Source organism: Ambystoma mexicanum, chromosome 4q (assembly GCF_040938575.1).
Source record: "Ambystoma mexicanum isolate Mex_15411 chromosome 4q, UKY_AmexF1_1, whole genome shotgun sequence".
Lineage (NCBI taxonomy): Eukaryota > Metazoa > Chordata > Amphibia > Caudata > Ambystomatidae > Ambystoma > Ambystoma mexicanum.
Genome location: NC_090928.1, coordinates 726,075,356 through 726,102,908, shown reverse-complemented (window position 1 = coordinate 726,102,908; position 27,553 = coordinate 726,075,356). Strand labels below are relative to the sequence as shown.

Sequence of the window (27,553 nt, the reverse complement as noted above, 5' to 3'; positions counted from 1 at the left end):
ATCAATCAGCCATGGGGGCGTTGATTTTGCCATTGTGTGTATAAGTTGTGAATTGGGAATGCCTGATGTCACTGTTAGAATGCTAGGGTGCATCATCTGAGTGAGAGTTATGCCGTGACAGTTACTGGAGAAGATGAGCTGAGAGCAGCCTGGGTGGTGGGCACCAGTACTTTCATTATATGGGTCATGTCCTAGTCTGTACCTGAGTAGAAGAATAAAGAACCACAACCTACACCGGAACAGAGTGGCCTCCTATCTTGACTGCTGTCTGCATTTCATGAGAAGCACAACAAGGTGTACAGCCAGGGGACCAGACATAACACACACCTATTATGTGTTGCTCGTAATTGCAACATTAGCGCTGACGTGCCCGACAAACCGTATATGTACGAGTGCACAAATATGCACTCGTACATATGCACTGCTGCACGTAGTAAACCCCCTGATGTCTGTACCACCGGTGGTTCAACAGAGCAATACGGCACCTCAGCCGGACTTTTACTTTACTACATTTATAATGCGCAGTCCATGGACTTGTAAGCATTAGGGTGCGGACAAAAACATTTAGAAAACAAGGCAAAACCCTGAATTAAAACAGCATTACTAAACCAGGAAAGCCCATGAATGGAATTGGGCAAACCTCAGTGTTTTCAGCTTCTTCTTAAAGAAGTCTATGGTGCTCTGACATCTGAGATCCAAAGGCAGGTTGGACTAAAGATCAATAAGTCGAAATCAATCCTTTTCCCATTGGATAGGGAGGAGAGACAGTGAAATCGAAAGGTTCGCCCCCCTGGGGATGCAGGTTAGTTCTCGGATGGTGAGATATTTGGGCATAACCCTCACTAGGGAGGTGGGGGGGACTTTTCGACGCGAACTTCCCCCCACACCCCCTGGTGTCAACGATCAAGTTGGACTTAGTGAAGTGGAGTAAGCTTACAGTATCATGGTTGGGGTGACTCAATGCATTGAAAATGGTTGTCCTCCCAAGGCTCCCGATCCGCGTCCCAAACGTCGTCTTTCAGGATGTGAAAAGTGTTCCTTATTGAGATTTCTTTGGCAGAGGAAAAATACCCGGATAGCATGAGAGGTTCTGGTTCTGCCCAAGGAAAGCGGGGGAGTTGGTCTCCCGGACGTGCAACGATATTATCAGGCTGCCCAACTTCGGGTTTTGGTACGACACCTAAGGGCCCAAGGGGATCTCCAATGGATTGCACTGGACAACCGACACCTTCGACCAGCTACGCACGGAGAATGGTTATGGGTGCCGAGAGGTAGAATCCCCCGTAGAATTAGGGAACATCCAGTTTTGGGGACCATCTGGGAGATTTGGAAAAAAGGTGAGAAAAGGTGCATAAATGAAGGGCAATAAGACCCTGTCAGACTCTCTAAAATGTATCAGGACGTCAGCCCTCTGTGCTGTGTGGAGAGAAGGCTGATTATTGGCATATGTGGTGGGGGTGCGCGAGGGTGCAGTTTTTGGGGGGGTGAGGTACTGGCATGGATTAAGGAGGTGGCAGGGATTACCAGGGCTACATCTCCCCTACTAGTTTTGTTTGGGATTGAGCAGCAGGAGGGGGACATCTGTAGGTTGCCTAAGAGGGCATCGGGCCTACTGTTAGCAGTGAGAGCATGCCTCGCCAAGCAATGGAAATGTGCCCACATGCCAGACAAAGACGAATGGGTCAATGTTGCAAGCAACCTACACGTAATGGAGCGGATAATAACTGTGGGTCTGCAAGGCAGGGTGGGGGTATGATGGAGATGGAATGGTAGGGCTTTGCTGATAAATACCTGAGAGGTGAGGAGGGTCATGGGGAAGGGGTTAGAGACGTGACGGAATGAGTGGGGGGCTTGTGCTTTTGGTATGGGACGAAGGGGAGAGAGAGGCCAGCAGGCTCTCAGGGTGGTGGTGACCAAGATGGCCAGAGGAGTGGCCCCTAGCTCGGGAGGGGTGTCATAAGTGGTCACGGTGAAGGAAGAGTTTGGGAGTAGGGGATGCGGGAGGGAGAGACGGTACCGGGCAGGAGGGGGTCAAGGAGGAGAGGGGGGGGGGGGTGGGAAGGGGAGTTGTTCATTATTTTTATCCGAGTGGGAGGCAAGGGGCATGTGCACTTTCTGACAGATTAAAGTTGTTGTGATTATATGCCTCTCAAAGTTATGTTGATATCTGTAATAAAACTGCTAATAAAGCCAAATTTGAAAAGCGGTGTGTGTTATTCCACAGAATTGAATTATTTTATCTACAAGGTCTGTATCCGTTGCTAAGCAGGCTTTTTGAATATAGGTGTTGTCGTTGGTTTGCCAACAATATTCGTAAAAACTCTTGCTATCCAAATGGGTGATTTTTCACAAAGAATAGTTTTTCTTAGAGACTTGACTGATCGCCACTAAAAAACTGTTCTAGGTGCTTTGCATGTGAGAAATTTAAATCGGTGGCAATTGCTGTTGCAATCTCCTTGTCATTCTTTTGTTGCATCATATGGTCTTTACATAAACTGCGGTGTGCTGATAAGTGTTCTAGAACACATTCATTGTAATCCTTATTACGCAATCAAAGTGGTTGAATTCACTAAGAGTTTGGTGCCCACTTATTAATTCACTTTCTGCTTTTTTGTGTATTGACAGATCTCACAGACGTTTCAATTAGAAGCAACAAACTAGAAATCCACAAACATGAAAAGTAAAAGCTGGTTAAGGAAGAATTGGCTCCTTGTAGCTGGTATATCATTTGTCGGACTCCATATTGGTACCTACATAATACAGAAGGTGGCGAAGACGTCTGCCAGGTCTGGCTCAGAATTAAAGCAGCAAAAGGATTATGATGAATAAAGCTCTCAAATGACTTTTCAGTAGTCCATTTGTGTTTTCTCAACGCTTTGTTGTGCTTTTGTTGGTTTCACGTGTATGGGAGGCATTGTTCAGCTTTAGCCTGCACCTGTTGAAATAATTCACTGCGTAGCCTTTACAGTTATTTGCACGAAGTGCAGGTGCACTAACAAACCCCAGTGGTAGAGTTGCCATTTGAACAGAATGTCATTTATAAAGCATAAGACACTGCTTCACAAGTTTAATTGGTAGAGCTTGGAAAAGCGGCAAGAATGTCACGTGCAGATGTAAAAAAACCTTCAATATGCAGAAGTGGGCGTTTAAACACTGAAATATTTAACACGTCCCTATGTTTGCTAAGTGAAATTGTGATGTCGTGCTACGGCCCTAGTGGTAGACTCAAGCAGCTCCATAACAGTATGGGTGGGTCTGTTCTCACAACGTCCCAGTCTTCCACCCTACTTAATGTCTTGCCTGCCTCCCATCCAGGGCTGAAGGTTCTGATAGCATCGGTTCTCAATCATACATCACGCTTCAGTGATTGTGGCTTGTTTGCAGCCATTCTGTGCTGCAGCTTAGTTAAACACGTCCAGAAAACAAATCTTCCCTCCGGTACTGTCATCAGCATAAACACGCATCTTTTAAGATGGTGCACAGACTATCTCAATGCCGAGGAATGCAGCTGCAGATTAAAAGTTGATTACGATAGCAGCAAGACACTGCTGTGTTTAGCACGGACTGCAATAACCAGTAAACCTACTAACATGCTTACCATAAAAGAAGCCGACTATGTCAGCACACTGGTACTAAAGGCGTTTTTGCTCACGGTTCCAAACGAGCTGGGACCTAGTGCTGTTTTGGGAAGGGTAGTAATTGTACCAGTTGAGGGTCAAAGAGTTATGGAGTCTGGTGTGTTTCCAGGCCTACTGATAGAAATGACAGAATTTCAGTTGGATGGAATGCTTCCTATGAACAACTTTTCTGGAAACTGTGTTAAAACTGCCCTCTTTTGTATCTCGCTGTCAGGAGATCTTTCTGATATTGGAGGTGAAACTCTCTTGGTTCAGTCTGGTGTATCTCCAGAAGCAGCATTATTAGGTCAATTGATCAGTCTGGGAAAGCATATCATTCATGAGCAAGTAGACCTAGTTTTGTGCCAGAAAGTCATCCACCCTTCTTTGAAGCAATATCTCAAAGCAAACCATGTGATGGCTGTAGAGAGACTCGGCGCTGCACTAATGGAACCACTGACACAAATGACAGGTAATTATTTGAAGTTAATCAGTCTCTGAAAATGTTAATTGTCTTTGACATTGTGCATTGGCGTAAAAAGTATATTTTCATCTTCAAGGAGCCTGGTTTGGTATATCACCCTACTGTGTGTCAGCTAGAGCCTACAATAAGTCTGAAAATGCATGTAAGGTTTTGCCAAGAAAACAAGTTGTTATAAGCTTTCTTTAGGAGGGTCAAATGTAAAGTGGTCTAGCTTTTTCTGCCTTTTTATCTCTCTGTTTGTGTATTGGGTCAGCTAATGCCTGTTTGTAAGAAAATTTAATGTGTAGCCAAACTAAGCTCAACCTTGGCGACAGCTCTATTTGTTATCTTTAATTATAGTAAGTATTTCCTGTTACAAAAGATGCGAAGTTGTCAGCATGAGTGTTTCCCATAAATGTGTGTGGCTACTACACAAGCTAATTGCATTAATTTATCGATATGCGAAAATATCACTCCTATGCGCCAACACCTTAAGTGATTAAATGGAAAATTGCTGTTTGGTGAGTCAAATTAAATTTATTGACTTTGTGTTATTTTCACACTAATCAAATTATAACTTTAAACACATTTTCCCAAAGTCAAATTGTTCTTATTTTCTCAAGTTTCTCAGTCTGTAACCAATTTATCATTTACAAGTTTCCTTTCTCCTAGCTTGTAACCATTTTACCAAAAGCAAGTTTCTTTTCTCAACACGTGTTTCCCCATTGCCAGTTGCAATGGTTCATCAGGAGAAGAAAAGATAATATTGGCCTGCAGAAAAAAGGAAGGGAAAAATAATAAAATCAGATATAAGGTTTAGTTTTGCCTTGTATTTTTGTTAAGGTTGGTAAGAACACAATACTTAATTATTATGATTCATATAAAAATTGCCATATAATTTTAAAGTTTATTGACTCACCCTATTTATGTAACTGTTTTCATTTGATTTTCTTGAACCAGTATCCTTATTCAGTAAAGTTATATTTATATTAGGCCACTTCTGTTAACCAAAGCTTGAATGAATAATCAATTTCTTCTGACTGCAGGAAAGAGGAAAAAACAAAAGATGGAAAAAGACATTTTCCCTAATTAGTTTCAGTTGTGATGCTAGGGGAAAACCCCTTCATTGGTTTGGAGAAAAAAAATAATTAAGTTTACTGAAAGTGGAGGTTTTTTAAAAAAAATATTGTCAAATTTAACCTTACCTTTGTAAAAATATATCCTCTCTTTTAAATGATGGAATAGGTTGACCTTGATAAGCTGCTCCTATATCCTCGGCTGCTTTTGCATCGTAGTATAGCCGAAATGCTGTATTTATAGCTATTTTTCTTTTTCTTTTTCCCTTCCTTTTTTCTGCCGACCAATATTATAATTTTTTCTCCTGATGAACCATTGCAACTGGCAATGGGGAAACACATGTTGAGAAAAGAAACTTGCTTTTGGTAAAATGGTTACAAGCTATGAGAAAGGAAACTTGTAAATGATAAATTGGTTACAGACTGAGAAACTTGAGAAAATAAGAACAATTTGACTTTGGGAAAATGTGTTTAAAGTTATAATTTGATTAGTGTCAAAATAACACAAAGTCAATAAATTTAATTTGACTCACCGAACAGCAATTTTTCATTTAATCACTTAAGGAGTTGGCGCATTGGAGTGACATTTTTGCATATCGATAAAATAATGTAATGCCTCTTCATATATAACAAAATACAGCCATAGCATATTGTTTCATATGAAAGTTAAAACGCTCAATTCCTTGAAGAGAACTGAGAAAATATGAATTCAGATTTTAATATTAAAAAATATTTACCTTTTTGGAAAATTCCCATGTGTTAAACTTGGAAATTAACATTGGTATATTTGCTTTAATTTCAATGGATGCACTCACTGGACTTGAGTGCATCATAGCCCTCTTTTTCTATTTGTAATTATTCAGTGTTGGTGTTTTATGAATATTCTTCTCATGCTAGAAATCCCAAGTAAAATAGAATACATGTTCATGATATAAAACAGTGTTTGCCTGTGGCTCCCACAATCCTAGCTGGTGCAGTGAGGATATGATTGTCCATGTCATGTGCAGTAGAAAAAGGTTGCACAGGATGTGGATGGCCAAATCCTTCAACTTTAAGCAGTTCTATTTCCATGCATTGCATGTGGCATCCTGTCTCTAACAACTCATAGGTGGCAGGTTTAACTTTATATTGTTTTTCTGCCGGTTGGTGAAGCCTTGACTGGAGAGAGATTCTGTTTTACCATTTCATTTGTCAATGTTATCTGACAGAAAATTCAAGATTTGTTCTTTTTTTTTCTTAAAGCCACATAGATTTTTTTAGTTTTTGTCTGGCTGTGTACTGCGGCTCTGGTTTGGTGTCACTTGCCCTTTTATTCTTCAATTCCTTCTACCTTGTGTGGACGTCCCATATCTTCATTGATATGCTTCTTGTCTCAACAAGATAGCTGAGCAAGTTGTGCCCTCTCACCAAATTTCTGTTTTCAGCCTGCAGAACACAAATTGGAATCCTGGTGTGGCCAACACAGCCATCCATCCTTGTTAGGTTGATGCATTGAGTATTATTTCATTGGATAATAACACCTATTGCTGCAGTGCTCAGAGGCAGTAGTGATCTGGCACAAAACACTGTAGAAAAAGGGTAATCACTTTGTTGTATTGAACTATGGAGAACCTGATTCCCCCTACACAGAAAACAATTGCACAGAAATGACGATGCTCCAAAGAGAGAGAACATGGGATGACGTACACTCATCTTACAATAACAAGGTGATCAGATATCATTCAGAGAAACATAAATTACAAGCAGAATATAATATGGTATACTTTTTCACAATTGTCTCTAGAGAGTGTGAACAGCATTATTATGTGTGTTACTAATGTGTCAATGTGAGACCTGCAATGTGCGTGATAAAAGTGCATGGAAATTGAGAGTTGAGATGAGAACCATGCACAGTAGTGAGCGAACCAAAGGATCGGCGCAAACATGTAAGAACCATGCTTCCTGTTGATGTTTGAAGGTTAATAAATAAGGTCCAGGGTCCAAATATTTTCTATGGTCTGCATGTGTTTGCTGAATGCCACAGACTGTAGATGCACAGCAGAGCTGGCATCATACTAACACTGACAGGTATGCAGGTGCGTGCATGCCTACCTGCAAAAGTAGTGAGTTGCACTTGGTAACATGGCTGCCATCCGCGCCACCCACCCTGCTGCTGCAGTGCTGCAAGTCAGCTAGGCTGTCAAGAGCGGTTTGCTGGCATAACCTAACCAGTGATTCATAAAACTAGAAAATTGGTACAGCAGCAGCAGCGTGGCGGACACTGTTGTTGCTTGTTGTGTGACTAAGACTGACAGTTGAAACAATAAAGTTGCCAAAACATAACCTCATAATTCAAATGTTGCTGAGACAAAAGGTGCTGGTACTCAGAAATATGTGCTGGGGCACAGCCCTGGCAAACACCTCTACCAATTAAGCTCTTGGATTAAGCCATAACAAAAACTGTGAGAGAATTCATGCTTGTGTGTAGAGCTGCTCGAGCGAGAATGCAGGATTTGAGTGTGGCGCAAGTCAAGGAATCTCTGGAAATTGTGTGATTGTATCCATGATGAAGGCCTGTTTGAGAGCAAAGGATTATTCTGGTAGTGTGCCAGAATTTGAATGATGTGCAAAATAAATATTCTGGTGTGGCAAAATCTATATGAATGTGTGCAAAAGAAATGTTAATTTGAGTGTTGGGCAATCGAAATATTTTGGTGTGTGTGTGCCAGCATTGGCAAGTTGGTCTATGGGGAGGGCTGGATGAAGACCTAGTGTTTCAGTGCATGAAGCTAGCAGAGGCTGTGGAGGAATGGAGGGTCAGCTGCAACACTGATTTGCTTTAACTCCGACAATCCATCTAAAGACCATTGTCCAATCTCGTAGAACAAGCCAACTTCCACCCCAGCCTCTCTACATTAATGCACTTTTATCTCTAGCTACCCACTCAGTGCCCTCCCTAGATTTCATACCCACAAGTCTTTTATTAAAGACTGACCCAGCTCAGCTTAAGCACAAGAAGAATGCTAAAACTATTGAGGTTTACACCAAGTAGCCCTGGCTTTCAGGCGGACAGCCCTTATGGCATTGAAGGTCCCTAACTGGTTAATGATGGGAGATCTACTTTAATTATGGGCAGCAGGGGAGGTGTTCTTGTTAGATTGCAGTTTTATATGCCCCAATTCACACCACAATGTTTTTATTTCTTCTCTCAGACAAAATAGGTGTTTTTGTGCTGTGGGATAGGTCATCTTAATGGAAGATTTGCATGTGGCCATCAGCCTAGAACTTGACAGTACATCTTGCATCAGCACCTTAATCTCTCAAATGTAAACTAGCAGAGGGAGGGCTTGCTGGATTTATGGGCGGATCTACCTTCTAATGTTTTGAACTACACTTTTTATACTAATGTTTGTTCACCATTCCCAATCTTGGGCTGATTTCATTTCTCCAGCACCCGCCCACTGGGTATGGCTTTGGATTCGCAGTTATGTCTCAACCATGCTCCAGTGCGTCTATCCTTTAATTTTGTTCATATGTCTAGTAGTGATGGATTGTCTTTCCCAAGTTGAATTAGAAATCCTATCCTGGGGGAGATTTCCCCGAAAGCATGTGACTTTTTTTCCTATCAATATCCCAAAGGGGACACGTTAATGGGAGGCCTTTAGGGTGGGTATGTGGGGAGAATGAGTTGCCATGGTTGCTGAGCAAATGCAGGGCTCTTGCCTGGTGGAGCAAAAGGTTTTGTAAGAGAGGCACTATAATCTGCATATAAAACTAACCCTGGTCATAAACCACTAAAACAGTGAAGGGGAGGCAGTGGCCAATTAGATCTGTTAGCCACAAAAAGCTGAGAGCACTTCTGTGTCCCTGCCAGAAATATTACTTGAGTACTAATGAAGCAGTCAGAATATTGGCCACTATGCTTAGAGGGATGTGGGCTTCACAACACATTAAAGCCATTAACAAAGAGCTGGGCACAGTGAACATCCAGGATTCTTAATTTCTTCTGTTGAAATATGATTCCGCTCTTAACACAGCTGACCACCTCTCAAAGGAAGTCCAATTAACCTACCTTGCCTTGGACACTTTACCCATGCTTAAACCTGCCTAAAAGGAAACCTTAGACACCCTAATGACTTTGGCAGTGAAATCATTAAAGGTCAAGGAGACCATAGGGCCAGACTGGGTGCTTTAAACATTTTTTTAAAAACCCTTCCTACCCCAGCCGTCCCAATTGTTTTACCGTTTTTAGCTCTGTGGCCCTCTCCATGGTGGAATTGAAGAGCTGATAGCTGGCAAAACTATACAAGAATTCTAACTTGTGCTCTTCACAGAGGCCTCTCACCTTAATGTTGATTCTAAGATGTGCACCTTTTTTTGTTTTTACTTCTAGACTGCATGATTTTATTCCTCAAATAATAGAAGCACATCAGTCAGGATTTATTTGAAGCAGACAAATGTTGGATAACATTACACATTACAAGTGTTGGCCATCTGAGTGAACGCTTTTCCGGGAAAAATATCCCTGCTTTATTGAACTCTCTCAATGCTGAAAAGGCTATCCATGGGTTTTGTGCCTAGTTTATAAATATGACTAAGGATTTTTACGCCAACCGATATCCCCCGCCCCACCCGATTTTAAACATTGGTTTTAGTTGTCAAACCTCACATTTTTATCTAAACAGGACTGCCCACTATCCCCATTTTATTTGCCCCTTGTCTAGAAACGTTTGTGTCTTAGATCAGAAAATATCAAGGTGTATAAGGAATCCCTTTTGGAAATGTCAATTACAAGATGAATATATATTCTGATGACATTCTCCTGTCTTTCACTATCTCTTCCTTTTCGTTTGGAGGAATTGAGATCATATCAGCTAGGTACTAGCTTTAAAATAAAAATAGAGAAATTGGGAATTATACATCTGACCAACCCAGAAGGTAAAGCAGGTGGTCTCTTTTCCTTCTGCTTCCGAACAAATAAAATACTTGGGGGGCTAGTATAGTTATCTTCTTGGATCCGCTTTAGTCTACCAATTGCCCCCCTTTACTTTTTCGAATGAAAAGGACCTATCAAAATGGGCTCCATGTTGAGATGTTACGACTAGGCAGTATTACGGCCAACAAAATGAATGTTTTATTACGTCTTTTATATTTCTCTTAGGTTCTCCTGATTCTCATTCTCAAGTCTTTTTTTCATGTTTTGACAGAACACTTGTGAAATATATTTAGAGTGGGATGAGCGCTGCATTTCCAATAAATTCCTGGAGGCTCTCCAGTCTAGAGGGGGCCTTGCCTTCACCTATTTCAGGGACATTGTGATGTTGCACAGCTAAAGACGATTTTCGAGTGGTACAATGGGGAGTTAGAGGTGAACTTGATCTTCATTATCCATGCAGTGGGGGGTACCCCTTTCTAGGGCGTTGTCTGGTTGCATAAGATCAACAGGCCCGAAAAATATTAGCATTAGTACGGCCACCAACACCACCATTATAACGTCTGGAAAATACAAACATATTTTCCTTTTACCCAGATCAACTGCAATCCTAGCTTTACCCCAGCCTTGCCTGGAAATATCTTTGCTGCTTTGCTAGAGGGTGGATTTAAGGTGATGTGTTTTAAGGGCTTTTTATAAAACCTTTCAGCAATTTAAAATGGATTTTGGTATGAACAAACAAGACAGATTTCGAATGTTCAATTACGACCCTGGTTACGGCACCCCTCCATCAGATCTATGGGTAGTAGAGAGGTAACCAATTTTGAGAATCTACTTTAGTCTCGTGCAGGTCCTAAACACCTGATTAAGGCTCTATGCAAACCTATAAAATCTGCAGACGACTTGTTGGTGTCGATCTTTATATTGAAATGTGGTAGAGCGTTTGTGTAGCGCTATCCCAGACTCCAACCAGGATCACCTGTTCAAAGATGTACATTAATTTAACAAATGCATCCTGTGCAAGGAAGTGTTGTTGAATGTTGTGTATAATTGGCACCCTACACTCGTTAGAATGCAAGTGTCTGAATATCATGTTTGAAACTGAAACGTTTCTGGAGAGAATGAGGGAAGTTGTGAGGTTACTGCCTACCGATTCGGGCATAATTCTCTGTGTCTTAAGGGAGATATGTTACAAACATGTCGAACTATGACTGGAAAATATTGTAGACCCTGGCTCTCATAGCTCAGCAGGTACAATATATGAATAGAAAGGTTCCATCAACTTCTGGCTGCTGAGCGAGCGTCTCATGCAGTCGGCGGTTACCATATTTCTTTTCTCCTTTATTGGAAAGATCACATAGCACTTATTTCTTTGAGAATTTTGGAATTTGTTCTGTTAATGGGCTTATTGTAAAGTGCCAGCTCCCCAACAGGACCGTTTCTAAGTCCCTGTCTTCGGCCATAAGGGGTATATGTTGTGGCCCAGTCGGGTGAAAACCATACTTTAGTCTACTGCATGGAGGAGTGTGAAAACGCTAAAGGTAAGAGGTGAGAGAATAGTGGTTGATTTAGAAAAAAATGGATGGGAGAGTCGGAGGGCTAGAGTGTTTTGCTAGCATGAATGTATGTTGAACCAAGAAAATGGATTACGGTCTACTGAGATAGCATGTGTTGTGGTATATTAAGGGTTGTGTTTTGCAGGCAGAATTGACCTGTGCAAGATAATAAAAATGTTTAATATTGGGTGTGGAAGGGTTTTAAGAACATTCTCGGGCGGGGCGCTGTTCAGCGGTGAACTAATGCAGACGTGAGCCTCGGCCGAAACTGCCAACATCCTGGCTTTAAAATCCTGATTACCGAGTCGCCTGGGAGGGAAATCGGCACTGGTGTTGGTGCATACTGGTGGTCACGTTCTGTGCCAGCCTGGGCCTTCTGCAAAGCCGGGAAGCCCTGTAAATAGCGTGAGGGGCCCAGCAACATTTTGGACGCTTGACTGAAGCCGTAGCGGGACCCGCTGGGAGGTGCCTGAAGCAAGCGCTATGACTGAGGGGTGGGAGGGGGGGGAGCAGCGGTGGACGAGACCAGTGCCCAGCTGCATGCCCGTGAGTAGCAGCGAGGCAGAGCCCAGCCGAATCGATCTGCAGGGGGCATGGTGAAGTTGCCGGACAACGGTGGCTAGAGCGGACCCGAGGTGGCGCTCCCAATCCGGGAGCTAACTTGGAGTGCAGGTGGCCCAGTGTTTGGGGCCGGGCGAGAGGCCTGGTGAGCGGGGCCAGGCAGGGGGGTGTGGGAGCCTCCCCCTGGGAGTGCCGGCCCCAGGAGGCCCCACGTTCAGAACCAGTGCCTCTATATCGGACTACTCGGGCTGCGGTAGTGAAACCTGTCTGCAGCTCAGGCGGCTTGACAGTTTTGGACTTCTTGAGTGGCGCGGTGCAGGAGGTACTGGAGCGCTGCACTAGCCAGGCCCCCTACAAGATCGCACCTCAGGCAGCAGCGGTGAGACAATCAGTAGGCTGATCCTGCCTGTTCCGTCCGGCACATAAATACTGAGCCCAGAGAAGGAGTGCTGCCCCAATCGACCACCTGGGCTATTGTATGGTGGGGGGCTGGCCAGGGACCCCACCCGCACTCGCACGCAGCCACGCATACACACACGAGGAACCACCCGGGACGCGTATGGACTGCTCGGGTCCCCAGCTCCAACTGCCGGGTAACCGTCTTTATTTCAACAGCGCATGCGCGAGCCTCGTTGCCACTCGCGCATGCGTAATAACTGCGTATGCACTACGTAACATCCCTCCTTTTGCCCCCAAACAAGAAGCAATTATAACCAGTGCAATCAACATTAACAGTTCAAACTTAAAGTAACAGTCTTCCACCTGTTACGAGGCAGGGTCCATAATAAAGTCTTGGAACCTCTGCGGCGGCTTGCACTCTGCCCAGCTCGGGTACCTGCGTGCCTCTTCTGGGGGTGCTGCTGGTGTCCCTGGAGCCACTGGCGGTCCATCGTCCCTCGGTGAATATCCTGCGTCAGACGCTGGCCCCTGCATGTCGCTCACGTCCGGGTTTGGCGCCGCCTCTATCCGCTTGAAGAACGATGCATTCCTCGTGACCGTTCCTCGGGCATTGGCTGCTGTGACCATGGACCCCTTGACGTGGGTCACTCCCAACGGCTGCGCTTCGTAAGGTAAAGATAGCTTTCCTTCCGGCCTCCGGTTCCGAACCAACACTGTGTCCCCCACTGCAATTTCCTTCTCTGATAATTTCCGCCGGACACTCTCCCGCTCATTCTGGGCGGCCCTTTCCTCTCGTACCCGGTTGTTGTCAATCTCTGCCGGGCTGCGGCCTTTGATTTCGGGCAATAGCCCCTGGGGAGCTCGCTTGAAGAGGGCTTCAGCTGGCGCGACCCCAATAGACTGATGCAGGGTCGTGCGGTACTCGCGCAGAAAGTCAAACAGATTGCGTCAGAGTTCTTCCCCTCCATTTAGCGATATTCGGAACACTTTATTCAGCGTCCGCATGAAGCATTCCACCTCCCCATTTGCCCTGGGCCACAGTGGGGAGACCTTCCTATGTTTGATCCCTCGTTCCTCACAATACTGCGCAAACCGCTGCCCCTGAAACAGCGCTCCGTTATCCGAGCATATCTCCATGGGGAATCCATGGGTGGCAAACATTTTCTCCAGTGCCAGGATGGTGTGGTCACTGGCCGTGGACTCAACCAGCTCCACCTCAGGATAGCGCAACCACTGGTCTACCACTGCCAAAAAGTACATTCCCCGGCCTGTGGACCTGAAGTCTGCATGCACTGTCCTCCACGGGCGTTCACTCCTTTCCATGGCCTGGATGGGCGGCCCTCTCTCCACTGGACTTGCTGCTTGGAAAGGGATACATGCTTTCACAAACTCATCCACCCTGCTCTCCAGGTCCAGCAACCACACTTTCAACCTGAGGCGTGCCTTCGTCTTCGCTATCCCCTGGTGCCCTTTGTGTGCAAGCTGCAGGACCTTGCCCACCAGTGCTCGTGGGATAACAATTTGGTGCCATCTCAGTAGAAGACCCTCCTCAGCCACCGATGGCTTGTGGCGGGCCCTCCAAAGAGCCTGTAGATCCTTCCCTGCACCATCGTCCCTCCTGGCACTGTTCATGAGCACTTCCCGCCACTCCCCACTGGCCACAGCTTCCTTGATTATAAGGAACACTTTGTCCGCATTTGACTCCTCCGCAATCTCTTGGCGCGCCAGGGCGACAGGCAGCGCCAATTCCACTACCAGGTGCACCGCCTCCACACAGTCTGCCACCTCCGCCGAGTCTCGGGGCTGCCCCGCTCCCAGGTGGCGGGACCGATAGTCCGCTGGTTGTGCCTGCCGGGACGATAAAGCAGCTTGACGCTGTACTCCATGAGCGAGAGCATCCACCTTTCGATGCGTGGTGGTGGCTTGGATGATGCTCCGGACATTATCGGAATCAGGGGCTTGTGGTCCATCACAACCACCACAGGCTTGCCTAGAATGTAGATCCAAAAATGCGTGCAGCCCCACAGGATTGGCCAGGGCTTCGCGCTCAATTTGCGAATACCGCCTCTCAGTCTCGGTGAGCTCCTTGCTGGCATAGGCGATGGGTCGCATGGACCCTTCTGGGTCCGCCTGCATAAGGACCGCCTCAAGTCCCACCGGGCTGGCGTCTACTACGAGCTCCGACTCCCAGTCCGGATTGAAATACGCCATTGTCTCATGCTCCGACAGGGCGTTCTTGATGGCGGTAAATGCTCTTTGTTCCTTCCCCGTCCAGGTCCAGGCCACGTCATTTCTGGTCAGAGCCCGCAGGGGTTCCGACAGCGAGGCCAAATCGCGAATAAATCGTCCACAGTAATTGACCATGCCCAGGAAGCTCCTTATTTCTGCGGGCGACTCTGGCGGAACCGCTTCTTGAATGTCCTTCACCTTATCCGGGTCCGGGGAGATGCCCCCGGCATGGAATACAAAGCCAAAAAATTCTAACCAGTCTTTCAAAAATTCACACTATTGCCCGTGTAGGGTCAGTCCCAGGCTACGGAGTCTCACCAGGGTATTCTCCAGGCGCTTTAGGTGTTCCGCTTCCGACCTTGCGAACACCAGGATGTCGTCCGACATGTTGATCACTCCTTTTAGCCCCGACGGGGCTCCCCTGATGGCGTTCTGGAAAACCTCTGCTGCCGACGAGACCCCGAAGCTGAGCCTCTTAAACTGGTACAGCCCCTCGTGAGTCGTAAAGGTGGTAATGTATCTCGACTCCGGGTGGAGCACCAGTTGATGGTAGCCGGACCTCAGATCCGGTTTAGAGAAAACTCTCGCCCCCTGTAGCTCGCCGACAATTCTTGCTGGCCCTCTCGAGGCCGCTACCGGGGTGGATGCTCTGCACACCCTTGCGTAATGTCCCTGTGTACCACACCGGCCACAGACACACGACTTTGCTGGGCACTCCCCCACGTGCGGTAGGTCATAGCCACAATAAGGACACGACTGAGCGTAGCTCGGCACCGGGGGACCATCCTCCTGCCTTGGTGTCCATCTCGCCCTCCCTGGAGTGGAGCGCCCAATTGCAAATGCCTCTTCGCCCTTACCCGGGTGTGTGGCCGCATCCATCTTTGCCCCCCTGGCCTCCGCCAGTTCAGAAGCTCTCCCTGTGTCCAGGATCTGTTGTAGGGTCAGACCAGGCTCTCTCAGCACCTGCCTCCATAGCTTCCCCAAACTGCACCCTTGCAGCAGTTGGTTCCGGACCATCTCCTCCTCATTCACCCACCTGCAGGAGCTTGCCAGGTGCCTCAGCCGTGCACCAAACTGGTCCAGCGATTCCTCTTCTAGCTGCTTCTCAGCACACATGACAAATCTGTCAAAGTCCACGTTTGCCACGGGAGGAAAAAGGTCTCGAAGAGCCTGTTTCACGGCGTCGTATGTGACCACCGGGATGTTGAGAGAGTCATAGATTCTGTGGACCTTCGTCCCTGCAGAGTACACCATGATGGCAATTTTCGCTTCGTCATCCACCTCCCCAGAGGCCCTGAAAAATATTTCTAGTTTCTTGACCCACAGCAGCCATTTCGGCCCCAATTTGGATGGTGGGCCAGTGGTGTCAAATTCGGGCATGGGGGCCAAGGTGCTGTGCATCCTGCGTGGGACTGGCGCAGGGGCACCCTCTTCTTCTCCTTCCTCACCCATGGTGGTGGCAGGGTAAAGTACTCACAGGCTGTTGTTCTACGAGGGTGGAGAGATGATCCAGTCACCGGATGAAATGGTGGAGGTTCAGCACTGATGAAAATTATGGAACTCAACCTAGTGGGTCCAGGTATGGAAAAGTCTTAGGCACCCTCAGCAGTTCTTCCTTTCTTTTTTTTTTGTTGTTTTGATGCCACAGCCCTGCCACAAACTAGGGCTGTGGAAAGTTCCAGAAATGGAAGTGTAGGCACAGGGGATCGCAGCCGGCGCACGAGCACCCTCCTGGGCCGCAACCGCTGCGATCTGCGTATGAACAAAGATGGCCGCCGGCCGTGTGCGTGAGTTCGTGCCGACATGGAGCCTCTGTCTCCGATGCCTTCGGAGTGGAGATGAATTGCTCCGGAGCTGTCCTTGTTGCCAGTGTTGTATGGTGGGGGGCTGGCCAGGGCCCCCACCTGCACTCGCACGCAGCCACACATACACACACGAGGAACCACACGGGGCGCATGTGGACTGCTCGGGTCCCCGGCTCCAACTGCCGGGTGACCGTCTTTATTTCAACAGCGCATGCGCGAGCCTCGTTGCCACTCGCGCATGCGTAATAACTGCGTATGCACTACGCAACACTGATCAAGGCCACGGCCCGGGGGCCATCAGGGAGAGGCGGCACTGTATGTGGATACAATGGGGTGCCCCAGTGAGCTGAAACAAAACAAAAGAAGCTGGGCCAAGCTGGGCTGTGGGAGTAACCAGGAAGGCGCACACACATCAGAACATCACCCAGAGCCAGGATAGACATTACTGGCCATGCACTGAATGGGAAGCAGGTGGCGGTGAGCAGTGACCCCCCTGGGTTGTAGTGCTCTGTCCTGCCGGGTGGTGTCCGGAGGTGGAGGTGCGAGGCCTCTGAATGGGAATGCGGCCCCACATTAAGACAACCAGGTGTTATACCAGGTGAGCAGGAAGGCAGAGAAGGTTGGCTAGCACTACGGACACAGCCGGTGGGCTAGGGTGAAGAGCAAGACGCTGGGTGCTTCACAGAGGCTTCACAGAGGCATGGGGGGCAGTGAGTGGTCCCTGTATAGTGGAGGCAGACGGGTGCAACTTGCAATATCACAGACTACTGGTCTGTACCATCCATGCTATTATGGCTTTTGCAGCCAAGGAACTGACCCGTCTAAAGGAGAGGTGACCAGAGGATGTGGGGCCGCTGGAGCCAGAGGAGTGGGTGGAGGACTTAATGTTTCCAAGAGAGTTGGGAATCGCGGCCATACTGCGGCTAATACAATTCAAGATACCCATCGGGTGTACTACTCCTGCACCACATTTGCCAAGTGGGGCGTTGTGGGGATCGATGCTTGTCTTAGATGTGGACAGGGGCGGGGGTAGCACCTTTTATCACACACTAGGATTGTGCACAGGTCCCGGTCTTCTGGGGGAAATGTTTGCGTAAATTGTCTGCTACAGTGGGTACTCGGTGCCTTTAGAACCGAAATGAGCTCTGCTGGGGAGCTGGGAGGACACCAGATTCATGAAACACAAAAAAGCATTTCTGGGAGCGACGATGGGGCTTGTCAAAAGGTTGATCGCAGCATCCTGAGGTTCGGCTGAGTGCCCAAGACTGAGCCAATGGATTGCAGAGCTGGACCACTGCTTGTCCCTAGAGAAGAGAGTGTGCACAGCGAGGGGCTGCCCCCAGAAAGCTTTGAAAATATTGGGCAAATGGGTAGGGGAGGGTTGAGGGATTATCATAGTCTGTTTTGTTTCAATACCGCACTTCTAAGTTGGTGTACGATCGTCCGCTGGCATCTTCTGTTTTATTATATCACTGCATTTATATCACCCTGTGGAGACTACTGTATCATGTTTCTAGGTAGCTGTGTTAGTTGGTTCTCTTTTTTTGTTATGGTAAAGTCAATAAAAAGATGTGATTAAAAAAGAATATTCTCGGGCTTAGTTACTGGTGTCTCTCTTAATGTAAAAAAAAACATACATTCCAGAATGGTATTTCTGGGCTATCAAACCAGCGCCAGAGATGGTGTAGACTAAGGGATAGTCATGTGGGTAACAACGGGGAGAGTAAATAGTTGCAGCCTGGCAACCTAAATGTATAGGCAGGTGATGCATGACTATTGCTTATTTATGTATGGAAGGCAAGGCTTTCTTCCCTTAAAGCATTGCACCAAGGTCAGTTGGAGCAGAAATGTGAGGTCGGTGTCAAGCATGTTGATTATGTAATTCACTAGTGAGACCGGCTTTAAGTGAACCACTATAATGCCTAATAATTGAATAGTTACCATTGTGGCTTACAATAACTATCATGCTTGTGGAGCTCTAGCCATGTTGAGTAATATACTAAATCGCTGAATCATGAAAATGTAAATCCTTTTATTCTTTCCGTATCCTAAGGCTCAAAAGCCTGGATCTTCAATCCCAGACCTAGTAAATACACTAATATGATAAATATCCCAACAGGGAGTGGGGGAGCGCGAGTGCTGGGTGTAGAAGGTGACACACAGAGTGCCCCGCCCACCCCCCCCCAATGAAATAAAGGGCAAATGGCCTCTAAGCACTGCCTGTGTGAGAAGTGAAATCCAGAGTGAGTGCAAAATTGCTGGGCAAGTACAGAACCCAGGTCAGATAACCATGATCAAATAAGGTCGGAGGAGCAGACATCACCTGAGAGGAAAACCTGGCGCAAAGGAATTAAAAGTGAACATCTGTTCCCCTTAGTAAGAATGAATACTGGAGTTGGATAGCATGAATGTGTGACATTGTAAAGTGGTTGGGCGTTTCCTCAAGTTAAAAGTTCGAGGTACTAGTTGAGTGGGATGAAGAAGAGTAATTGGAAAGACATGGAGTGAGGGCAAAGAGGTAAAGATATGCATATTAGCATAAGAACAAAAAGGTAGGGATGTCCTAGCTGAAGGGAAGTGAGCAATTGTTCAGTGACCTGTGAACAGGAAGTGAGGGGCAGGATTGAGAAGGGGAAGCATTATTTGAATCTGGAGTAAGTGCAGCCACATTCAAGTTGATTATCTATTGCACAAATTACATGAAAGAACTTAAACTGCTGCATGACCTTGGGACAGACTCCTTAGCTCTTTGGAAAGATCATCCCAACCGAAAAGAGGATAAACAAGAGAAATGCATTAAAAGTGAACGAAGCTGGGTGTGAGTAGCTGGGAGCAAGGAGGCCTAGCGTAGGTTTAGCAAGGTTCGAGCTATGGGAAGAGATCAAACCAGACGTGGCGTGTAGTCAAAAAATGCCTTGTGTACTATGATTGTCAGCAATAGGAGCCAGTAATAGCACATTGTGAGATAGAAGGGGCTGGGTAAGGCTCTGTTTAATTAAAGAGCAATGGCAATATCCGATATATGGAGGGGTCTAATAGATGGACAGACTCCTCTAGGAAGAAGGTGAAAAAAGGTCAGCGAGGTGAGATGAGATGTTGGCGGTAGAAGGCTAGCCCAACATGAGCTTGTCCCAGATTCGTTGGATCCCCTCATCTTGAAAACATCAGCTTCCTGTCTTGTGGAGGCAGACCACTCCAGTAGGCCCCTTTATGCCATAGGGGCCCTAAATTTGCTCCCATCTGCAACAACCCCATGTGCCCTCTGATTCAATCCCATCTCCTTTAAACACCCCTCCAGCAGTGCCCTCACTTCTCCCGATTTTCGCCTCCTTCATATTAGTAGGAACCCACCAGTTCATGCCCTTAAACTACCATCCCACCTCATCAACCTTGGTGTACCCTGACCATGTCCTAGTTCCTTTATAGTGTTCCAGACCTGCCCTTTCTGTAATGACCCTCATAATCAAACCTATTATAGCAGCAGACACTCCCTTTTGCACAACTTCTGCCTAAAACTTGCTGTCCACACATGCTGAAAAGTGTCTTGCAGTGCCAGGCCTGGTTGAGGCGCTTGCATATGGTTCTTGTTAATGCAAGCTCCCTGTTGTCCCCTCCTGAAAATGACCTGGGTGAGAACTAGAGCTGAACACTCCCCATGATGGATGAGGCCAGAGCCTAATGGTTACTAGAACAAAAGGTACCAACACCACAGCCCTCAAGTTAGAAAGTGACCAGCAATTGGTGAATAAATAGGTTGGTAGGAAGAGCAATGCTAGACGTTTAGATTCATTCAAAACCTTCAGCCATAATTTCTTTTGTTTTGCTTTAGTCACCACAAGTGTGATGGGTGTGCCCCGACGTGGCTCCTGTGCCTGCTTGGCATGGCCGAAACATATCTGGGGTCGCTTGTGGTCTCTTATAGGGATGTGACCTGGTAGTTTGGGCTGGATGCCCCTTTTAGGGTGGCACCAAGCTTGATTTGAACATGGTCTTTCCTCTTTCTGTAATGGCTCGGCAGGCGAAGAAAGTTGGTCTGGAGGGTTGCCCAGAGAAATACCAGAGGTTTAGATAATTTCAAAACGTTCCATCTGTTACCTCTTTTGTTGTAAGAGTTAAACAAGTTTGTAGCTACTCCAGAACCCTCGCCCTGATTCAAAGACCTACCCAAACCGCCCCCCCCCCATATTCAGTCTTGGCAGGGGGAGTACCGGTACTCTGCATGGATCCCGCGTCAGAACCTGATGCAGGGACTGGTGTCTGGTTCAGATCCTCCAGCAATGCTCTTCATTTTCTCCCATACTCCACCTGCTTTCATGGCATATTTATCAGTAATCGGATGATCTCGGCTACTCTGCCCGCCACTGTTTTTTTCCGCTGGAATCTCTCGTGTCCTTGATGGTTTCAACAATCTCAATTTGCATCCGACCCCTTCCCTGCGCCTCTCGTCCGAACCCCACATGTTGTTGCTGAGCTAGTTTCCGTGGCTAATCCCTCCTCCAAGTAGTTTGTCAGTCCACCACACTCATACTTGCCAGGCTCCCAATGCCCGATCAACTCTACATTTATCGCACTTCCTGACCCCCATCTAGTACAGAGAGAGGCCAGTGAGACCCATTTTTGGTGGCCCCTGTGACAAATCATGGGATCTCGTCACTTCTCTCCAGAGGGAAGCCCTTCCTTATGAGGCTAGGGAGGTGAGCCTGCTATGCAATATTCCCCCTAAGGGTGGCATTAAGCGAGACCTAACAGAGCTCACAGGAGGAAGGGACAGAGACAACCTACTTGTCCCAGTGAAGCAGTAACTATTCCTAAGTAGGTCAATGACTACGGGGCACAGCCTACGCGTCCCAGTCAAGCAGTAACTATTCCGAAATATGTGAATAAATACGGGACAGAGCCTACTTGTCCCAGTGAAGCCATCACTATTCAGAAGAGTATAAACTAGTGTGGGACACAGCCTACTCATTCAAGTGAAACCGTAACAATTCCTGAGAGTCTGAATGCATAATGGACGAAGCCTAATCCTTCCTGTGAACAGACAAGAACCAAGGGAAGTGAATGGGGAAAAAGCCATCTGAATAAGAAATATAGAGGATCACAGCCTCCAAACTTAACTGAAGAAAATAGCAGAGACACTGCAAGTTGGTATTAAGGATAAGGGTCAAAACCCAAAATTGATAAACCAAGTGACTTTTATCCAGGACGAAAAGGGGGTACCTGGAAGGTGGAAGAGTCCCCTTGTAGAATTGAAAGAACTGGTTTAGGAAATCCCTAAGAACTATTTAAGAATATCTTATCGAAGTTGAGAAGGCTTGTCCAGGAGAAGCGCCTCATTCTCCTGGAATTTTGTGGTGTTTTGCTTAGTGGTAGGGTTAGTGTATATTAGTTTTCGGACAGAAGACTATTGTTTTGTACTAGACTATTGACGACAAGCAACCCAGTGAGTTTTGTCTTAGGTCAGGCACACCCTTAAAAGAGGGACAGAGAGACAATGTCACTGCTTGGTTCGTCTCCTTTTCTTGACCTGCCACACAAGTGGAGAAAGACAGAAGATGTAACTGAAACTGAGCAGTCTCGACGGGACCCAAAAATGGCCTTCAGGAAGCACTTGGGGACGAATAGGCTTGCTCTAGCAAACTACCTCGGTCTGGTGACAAAGGGCAGCAGCAGAACAGAAAACCGGGATGCCCACCTATGATGCAACCAGCAAGGGAGCAGCAATGAAGGCGTGCACATCCTACAAAAATAATTAATACAAGACTTATGAAGTTTCTGACAGAAGTTGAGGTTTAGCACATGAAAATCCTCACAAACCGGATCTTCCAAATATGGGGATTTAATGACTCAAGTAACTGTTAATGTTTTTAGTCCCTGTCACACTACAAAGGGGTCTCATCCCTTTTCATTCCTAAGTCATATTGTGGCCTTTTCACTCTCATTAAGGGATATCGTGCACTTCGCACAGGCAGCCAGACATCCCTTCTCAGGATTTCCAAGGAGACCAATACCTGTACCTTTCTTTAGCTTTGGCAAGAAAGACAGTGCAATAGCCTTGGGAACATCCTTTGGCCTACTCTCAGACTCTCCTGCACTTTCGCCGCAACCAGGACTACATCCCCTCCTACTGGTTTCTTCTGGTTCTGCTATCATCTCTGGTTCTGTTCATGCCTGCTCTCCCACTCTGAGGTTTTATTTGGTCTTATATGGACCCCACTACTTGGCTGCCCTTCTCCCAAGATTTCTGATCGGCCTGGCGTTGACGTTCTATTGTCAGGGGCTTATACATGGCTAATTTCTGTAATTGGGTCTTTTGCCGCTCCAGCTGCACATGGACAGCCTTTCAAGATGTTTAAAGGCTTGGCTGTCATCTTACTGTCTAGTCGAAGTCTCGCCTTCCTACTGCACCTTGAACCACATGGTACCCGACTATGGTCTACTACTTTGGAACCCTCCCTGCTTTTTTCAATGGGCTGCAGAGGGCAATCTCCAATGGTGGTGTGGCCTCTGCAAGTAGTTGCAGAGATCCCTGCTTACAAGCAGGACCTCAAGACTGCACTCTTCTGTTGGGTTCTTAGTGCCAGAATCTGTCTGCTTCCGGATTCCTTTTAACATATGGGGTCTCTGGGTTTTGGTTCCCTAGTTACTGCACCTTTTATTACACCGTGCCAACTTTCCTCCAGATCTAGCCAATTCCTGGGGCTAAACATAAACTAAACATTAGTGTTCCTGTGACTTAGGAATTGCTGAAGCCCAATGCCCTCGCTTATATTGGATATTAACCTAGTTAGGGTGTTTACTGCAAAGCAACAGGTATTAGCTCTTCACTCTTATCTCTCATCTCCAAAGTCTGATCACTTTGTTCAGGCCATGACCCTGGGCTTGGAGGGGTGCTCTGCAGTTTCAACCTTGTACCTTGTACAGGAAGCCAATGGCTCCGCGTTATGTGCCTGGTAGACTGACATTCAAGGTCTGCAAGGACCCATTCGGGCTATTGGATGGAATCAGAAACCTCATTACATCACACCTGTTTGATTGGGGCATTTACCTGGATTGCTTTTGTGTACAGATCAGACATCGATGGTACAACTCAATATTCTGGCGTTTAATGAGTTTGTTTGGGCGGCAGTTGTGCTCAACAGGTCAGAATCAGCAAAATAGCATATATGTGGATGGCTGGAACAAAATCCCCTTGGTTATCGTAAGGAGGCTTGTGCATTAAGGGTATTGATACACAGACATGAGATTCAGGTTTCAGTGATGTCATCTTCTAGAATTGCAAAATGTGACCTATCTCCAAGTAAAGATTTGAGTAATTGGTGTGGATGGTCTTAATGCTCTGTTGTTCACAGGTGGGATTGTCCAGAAATAGACCTCTTTGCGTCCAGTGACAATGACAAAGTGGCAGTTTTTGTCCAAAGGAAACTCGTTGGATGAACTGGTCACGTCAATTTCTTTACACACTTCTGCAAATTTCATTGAATTCCATGAGTAATATGCAAGATACTGTCCGGGTTGTGCTCAGCCACCGACCTTGCAGCAGCCCTATCGGCTCCAGATACAAGACATCCCTCTCTGCAGCACCCCTATCTACATCTGGCCTCAAGACACCTCAAGGCTAGACCTGCTGCACACTTGGCGTTTCCTTTGAAGTAGCCCCTTCATGCAACAGCTTATCACACCTTCCTTCCAAACATTTTTCAAAATAAATGTGCCCAGGGTGCCTATAGGATGCAGGGTGGATAGATGGCAACATCCACTATGCACAATATCAGGAAATGAACGGACATTGCAAGGGGCAGGTATAGGAAGAGATTGGTTACATCGTACCCTGCTTCACACATTCCTTGCAACAAGTTTACGGAGGTTCCATAGTGCCCTATGGGTTTTTTTCCTTTTTGTCAAGCTGGGGTGTTTTCGCCTTGGTTTGCTGACATTTGCAGCATTTATTATTACTTTTTCCATTCCTTATTCCTTGGGACATGGCTACCCTACTGTGTCTTCTCCTCTGCCTCACTGCTACTCCTGCTTTCCACACTAACCGTTAACTGATAAAGCAGACCTTCTGAAGATCTCTTCTCCAGTGGTTTCTGGTGCTGTATATCTTGTTTACTTATATTCCGAAACCTCTTTCCTGAGAAAAGGACAGGATTCTGCATCACTCAGTCTGGTTTCTTTAAGTTAGAACCTTTTTGACCAGAATCTTGTGTAAAGTTATGGAGGATGATTTGCTGTTGGTGTATTACTTCCTATACTGGTTCAGTCTGTCTGTTGAAATGGCTTTGTATTTGGTGATGTTAGCCAAGTCTGGCATTCAGAATCACTCATAAGAGTTCTTTCTGCATCACCTTGTTATTACAGTTGTGAAGAATTTTTGTAAGGGTTGCTCATAATTTCTCTCCCATTTATAGACCCGTCGTTGAATGTAGTATGCTACTGATGTCTTGATGGAAATGTTGTAGGCGGCCACAGCGTTCTTTCGGCCTGACGTCTCGAATGTTTAGAGGTCCTTTCCTCTAAGCTGCCAAGTTAGCTTTCTGTTTTCTGCTTTTTTGCTCCCGGTCTTGGACCTGTTAGTTGAGCCGCATACTAGGTGAGGCTTTGAGGCAGCCAAATGCTCCTCTTCCACCAGTATTCCTACCTACCGTTGACCTCCAGCTTGACTGAGGGTCTGATTCCTTTGCTTATTTTTGTTTGAGCTTTGCCTTCGATCGGATAAGAGGGGTGGTTATTTTCCACTGTTGTTTGACAAACCCAAACTCATTTCTAAGTTTGGGTGCAGCATCAAAGTGGGGGCCGAGTGTCTGTTACCCTCCCTCCCTTATTTCTCTGATTTCCTCATCCCCCTTTTAAGATAATTGCTGCAGAGACTTTGCTGTTGCAACAGCGGTAATAGGGAGACACCTCTTTGCACAGTACGAACATACCATAAAGGCTCATTACAGGCACCTTAGTTGTGCACTTACCTAAGCTTTTAAGGACCAAAGTACTGAAGAGTAGTTATAGAGCAGATACAGACGTAGTAGGTGCTCTGATAGGGGCTATGAAATGTAAAGTGAGGCTACCGTCGTCCATCAACGAGACCAAAAACAGGAGGGTGTGCGGATCAGCTCAAAACTCGAAGCTGACATTGAAACAATCAAGACTGTCAAACCCTAACTTGAAACAGCACTTACTGGGTCTCAAGGGGGGTTGTCCCGCTGGAAACCAATGACTTGCTGCCGTTAGTAACAGGGAAGAACTTGCTATGTCAACCTTCGAAGCCTAGATCGTCGTGCCAGACAAGGTTGCTATCAATTATGAAGGTTTGCATCTTCCTAGATTACACCCAGCTCTTGAATCCAATTCGATAGAGCTCTCCAGAAACCCACATCAAATAGCAGAGAGGAAGCTATTGGCAGAACCAGTAGTGCATGCACCCCACCGTTCGCTCCCGGAATTGCAGATACCAGATTTTTCCAATGCCTCATTCCCCTTTTCTGTAAAGGTACCACCTTTGGCGATCTTAATTTACAGGCACAGACCCATCTCTAGTGCCAGCACAGAAGCCTAAAAAAGCAACAATTACCGCTCCAATATCCGGGCCAAGAGAAGGAGAGAGTTTAACCAATGGCAAATGGAAAGCTAAGTGTAAATTTAAGGGTCTGAGAGGAGAAACATCTGTGAAAACGTCAAAAAGACTGAAGCTCATATATAAGAATTAGGCCAAGGGTGTACAAATACAGACGCAGAATGGACCCAACGACATAATGTTGACCGCTCCCATGTGAGCTGAAAGAGCCGTGGATGCAGCATACATTGATGGACAATTGGACAACCTGCAGCCTGGGATGCTCGGACCATGTAGGGTGCATGGAAAGTTGGTGCTTATGTGCCTCCCAACTTACCCCAATGAGGACTGCTATTGATCTATTTAAGGAGGCATTAGATAAGGCAAATTGTTCCATATCAAAACTGCAATCTGAGGTTCAAGCTCGATACTTTGACCTTGAACAAGGGGGTATGAGGAAATATGACTGTCTGCTACCCCTGATAACCCCTGCTGTGCGTAGCAACTAAAATTGGGAAGTAACAGAGGAGGGCCCTCCAATAGGATGTATTAAGCCCCCAGTGCCTACATGGTCGAACTTGCTGGCTCGCCCCGTTTGTTGTTGAGGTGGTCTTCTCCCACCCAGTAAAAGGCTCTATAGATCAAAGTTCCTCCAAGTCTATTCCATTGTGATCCTATCCACCTGTATCTAATATGGGAATATTAGGCAGAATGTGAGGGTGGTTCCAAAGAGTTGGGTCATCTCTGTGACAAGCCAGGACGCAAATGGGCCTCTGAATCCATTATAAATCCGGGTAACAAGGCTAATTCCTATGCTGATGTACTGCCTAATCTGGATCTCCCGCCCCAGGCACCCACTCTTGTTTTAGTCGTGGGAGGAGTGACTACACTTAAATTGGTGGGTAAGGAATCGGCTACTTCTCTGATAGCTACGGTGAGACACTTTGTCAAGAATGGCTCATCTTGGGAACCCTGTTGTCGTATCCTTATGGCAAGTATGGTGAACTGGGTGGGAAGGGGAGCCAAAGATATTGAGGGGGATTGTGTTGCTGTGACATATATTAACCCTGAAATATGGCTGTCATCATGCGTTCCTTAGGGGATACCAGAACAACTGACTGTCTACCGACCACAGGTGTATGGGCGCTTCCCTGGAGCTACTTTTATAAGCCAAAATTCCATAGCCATGACCAACACAGCATTTCTGAGTACATCTCTGTTACAGGGCACAACTTAAAATAGGCAAGTAGGGGCACACATGGTCAGTCAGTCAGTCAGTAATCCACAGAATAGGTTCCAGGTTCGCCAGTGGCTTGACTGGTAACCGGTAAACCTGGGGCAGAGGGTATGGATTGGGTACAGGATAAAGGATGCGGCTTGTGCAGTCT

At 46.5% G+C, this 27,553-nt stretch overlaps 3 protein-coding genes across 3 annotated transcripts in view; all 3 read left to right on the top strand.

The window, feature by feature from the left end:
* LOC138467971 (uncharacterized) overlaps nucleotides 1-2,658 on the top strand; it is a 43,275-nt gene extending 40,617 nt beyond the window's left edge. The window contains exon 2 of the mRNA XM_069608323.1: nucleotides 2,626-2,658. The gene's annotated coding sequence lies outside the window, so the exon portion shown is untranslated. The remainder of the gene's footprint in view (nucleotides 1-2,625) is intronic.
* A 15-nt stretch (nucleotides 2,659-2,673) lies between these two features.
* Nucleotides 2,674-2,843, top strand: LOC138467972 (uncharacterized). The gene has a single exon (XM_069608324.1). The coding sequence runs from the start codon at nucleotides 2,674-2,676 to the stop codon at nucleotides 2,827-2,829; it is 156 nt and encodes a 51-aa protein (XP_069464425.1). The 3' UTR covers nucleotides 2,830-2,843.
* A 155-nt stretch (nucleotides 2,844-2,998) lies between these two features.
* Nucleotides 2,999-27,553, top strand: part of MKKS (MKKS centrosomal shuttling protein) — a 143,892-nt gene continuing 119,337 nt past the window's right edge. Inside the window, exon 1 of the mRNA XM_069608322.1 lies at nucleotides 2,999-4,089. Coding sequence (XP_069464423.1) covers nucleotides 3,099-4,089 — 991 coding nt within the window. The 5' untranslated portion in view covers nucleotides 2,999-3,098. The remainder of the gene's footprint in view (nucleotides 4,090-27,553) is intronic.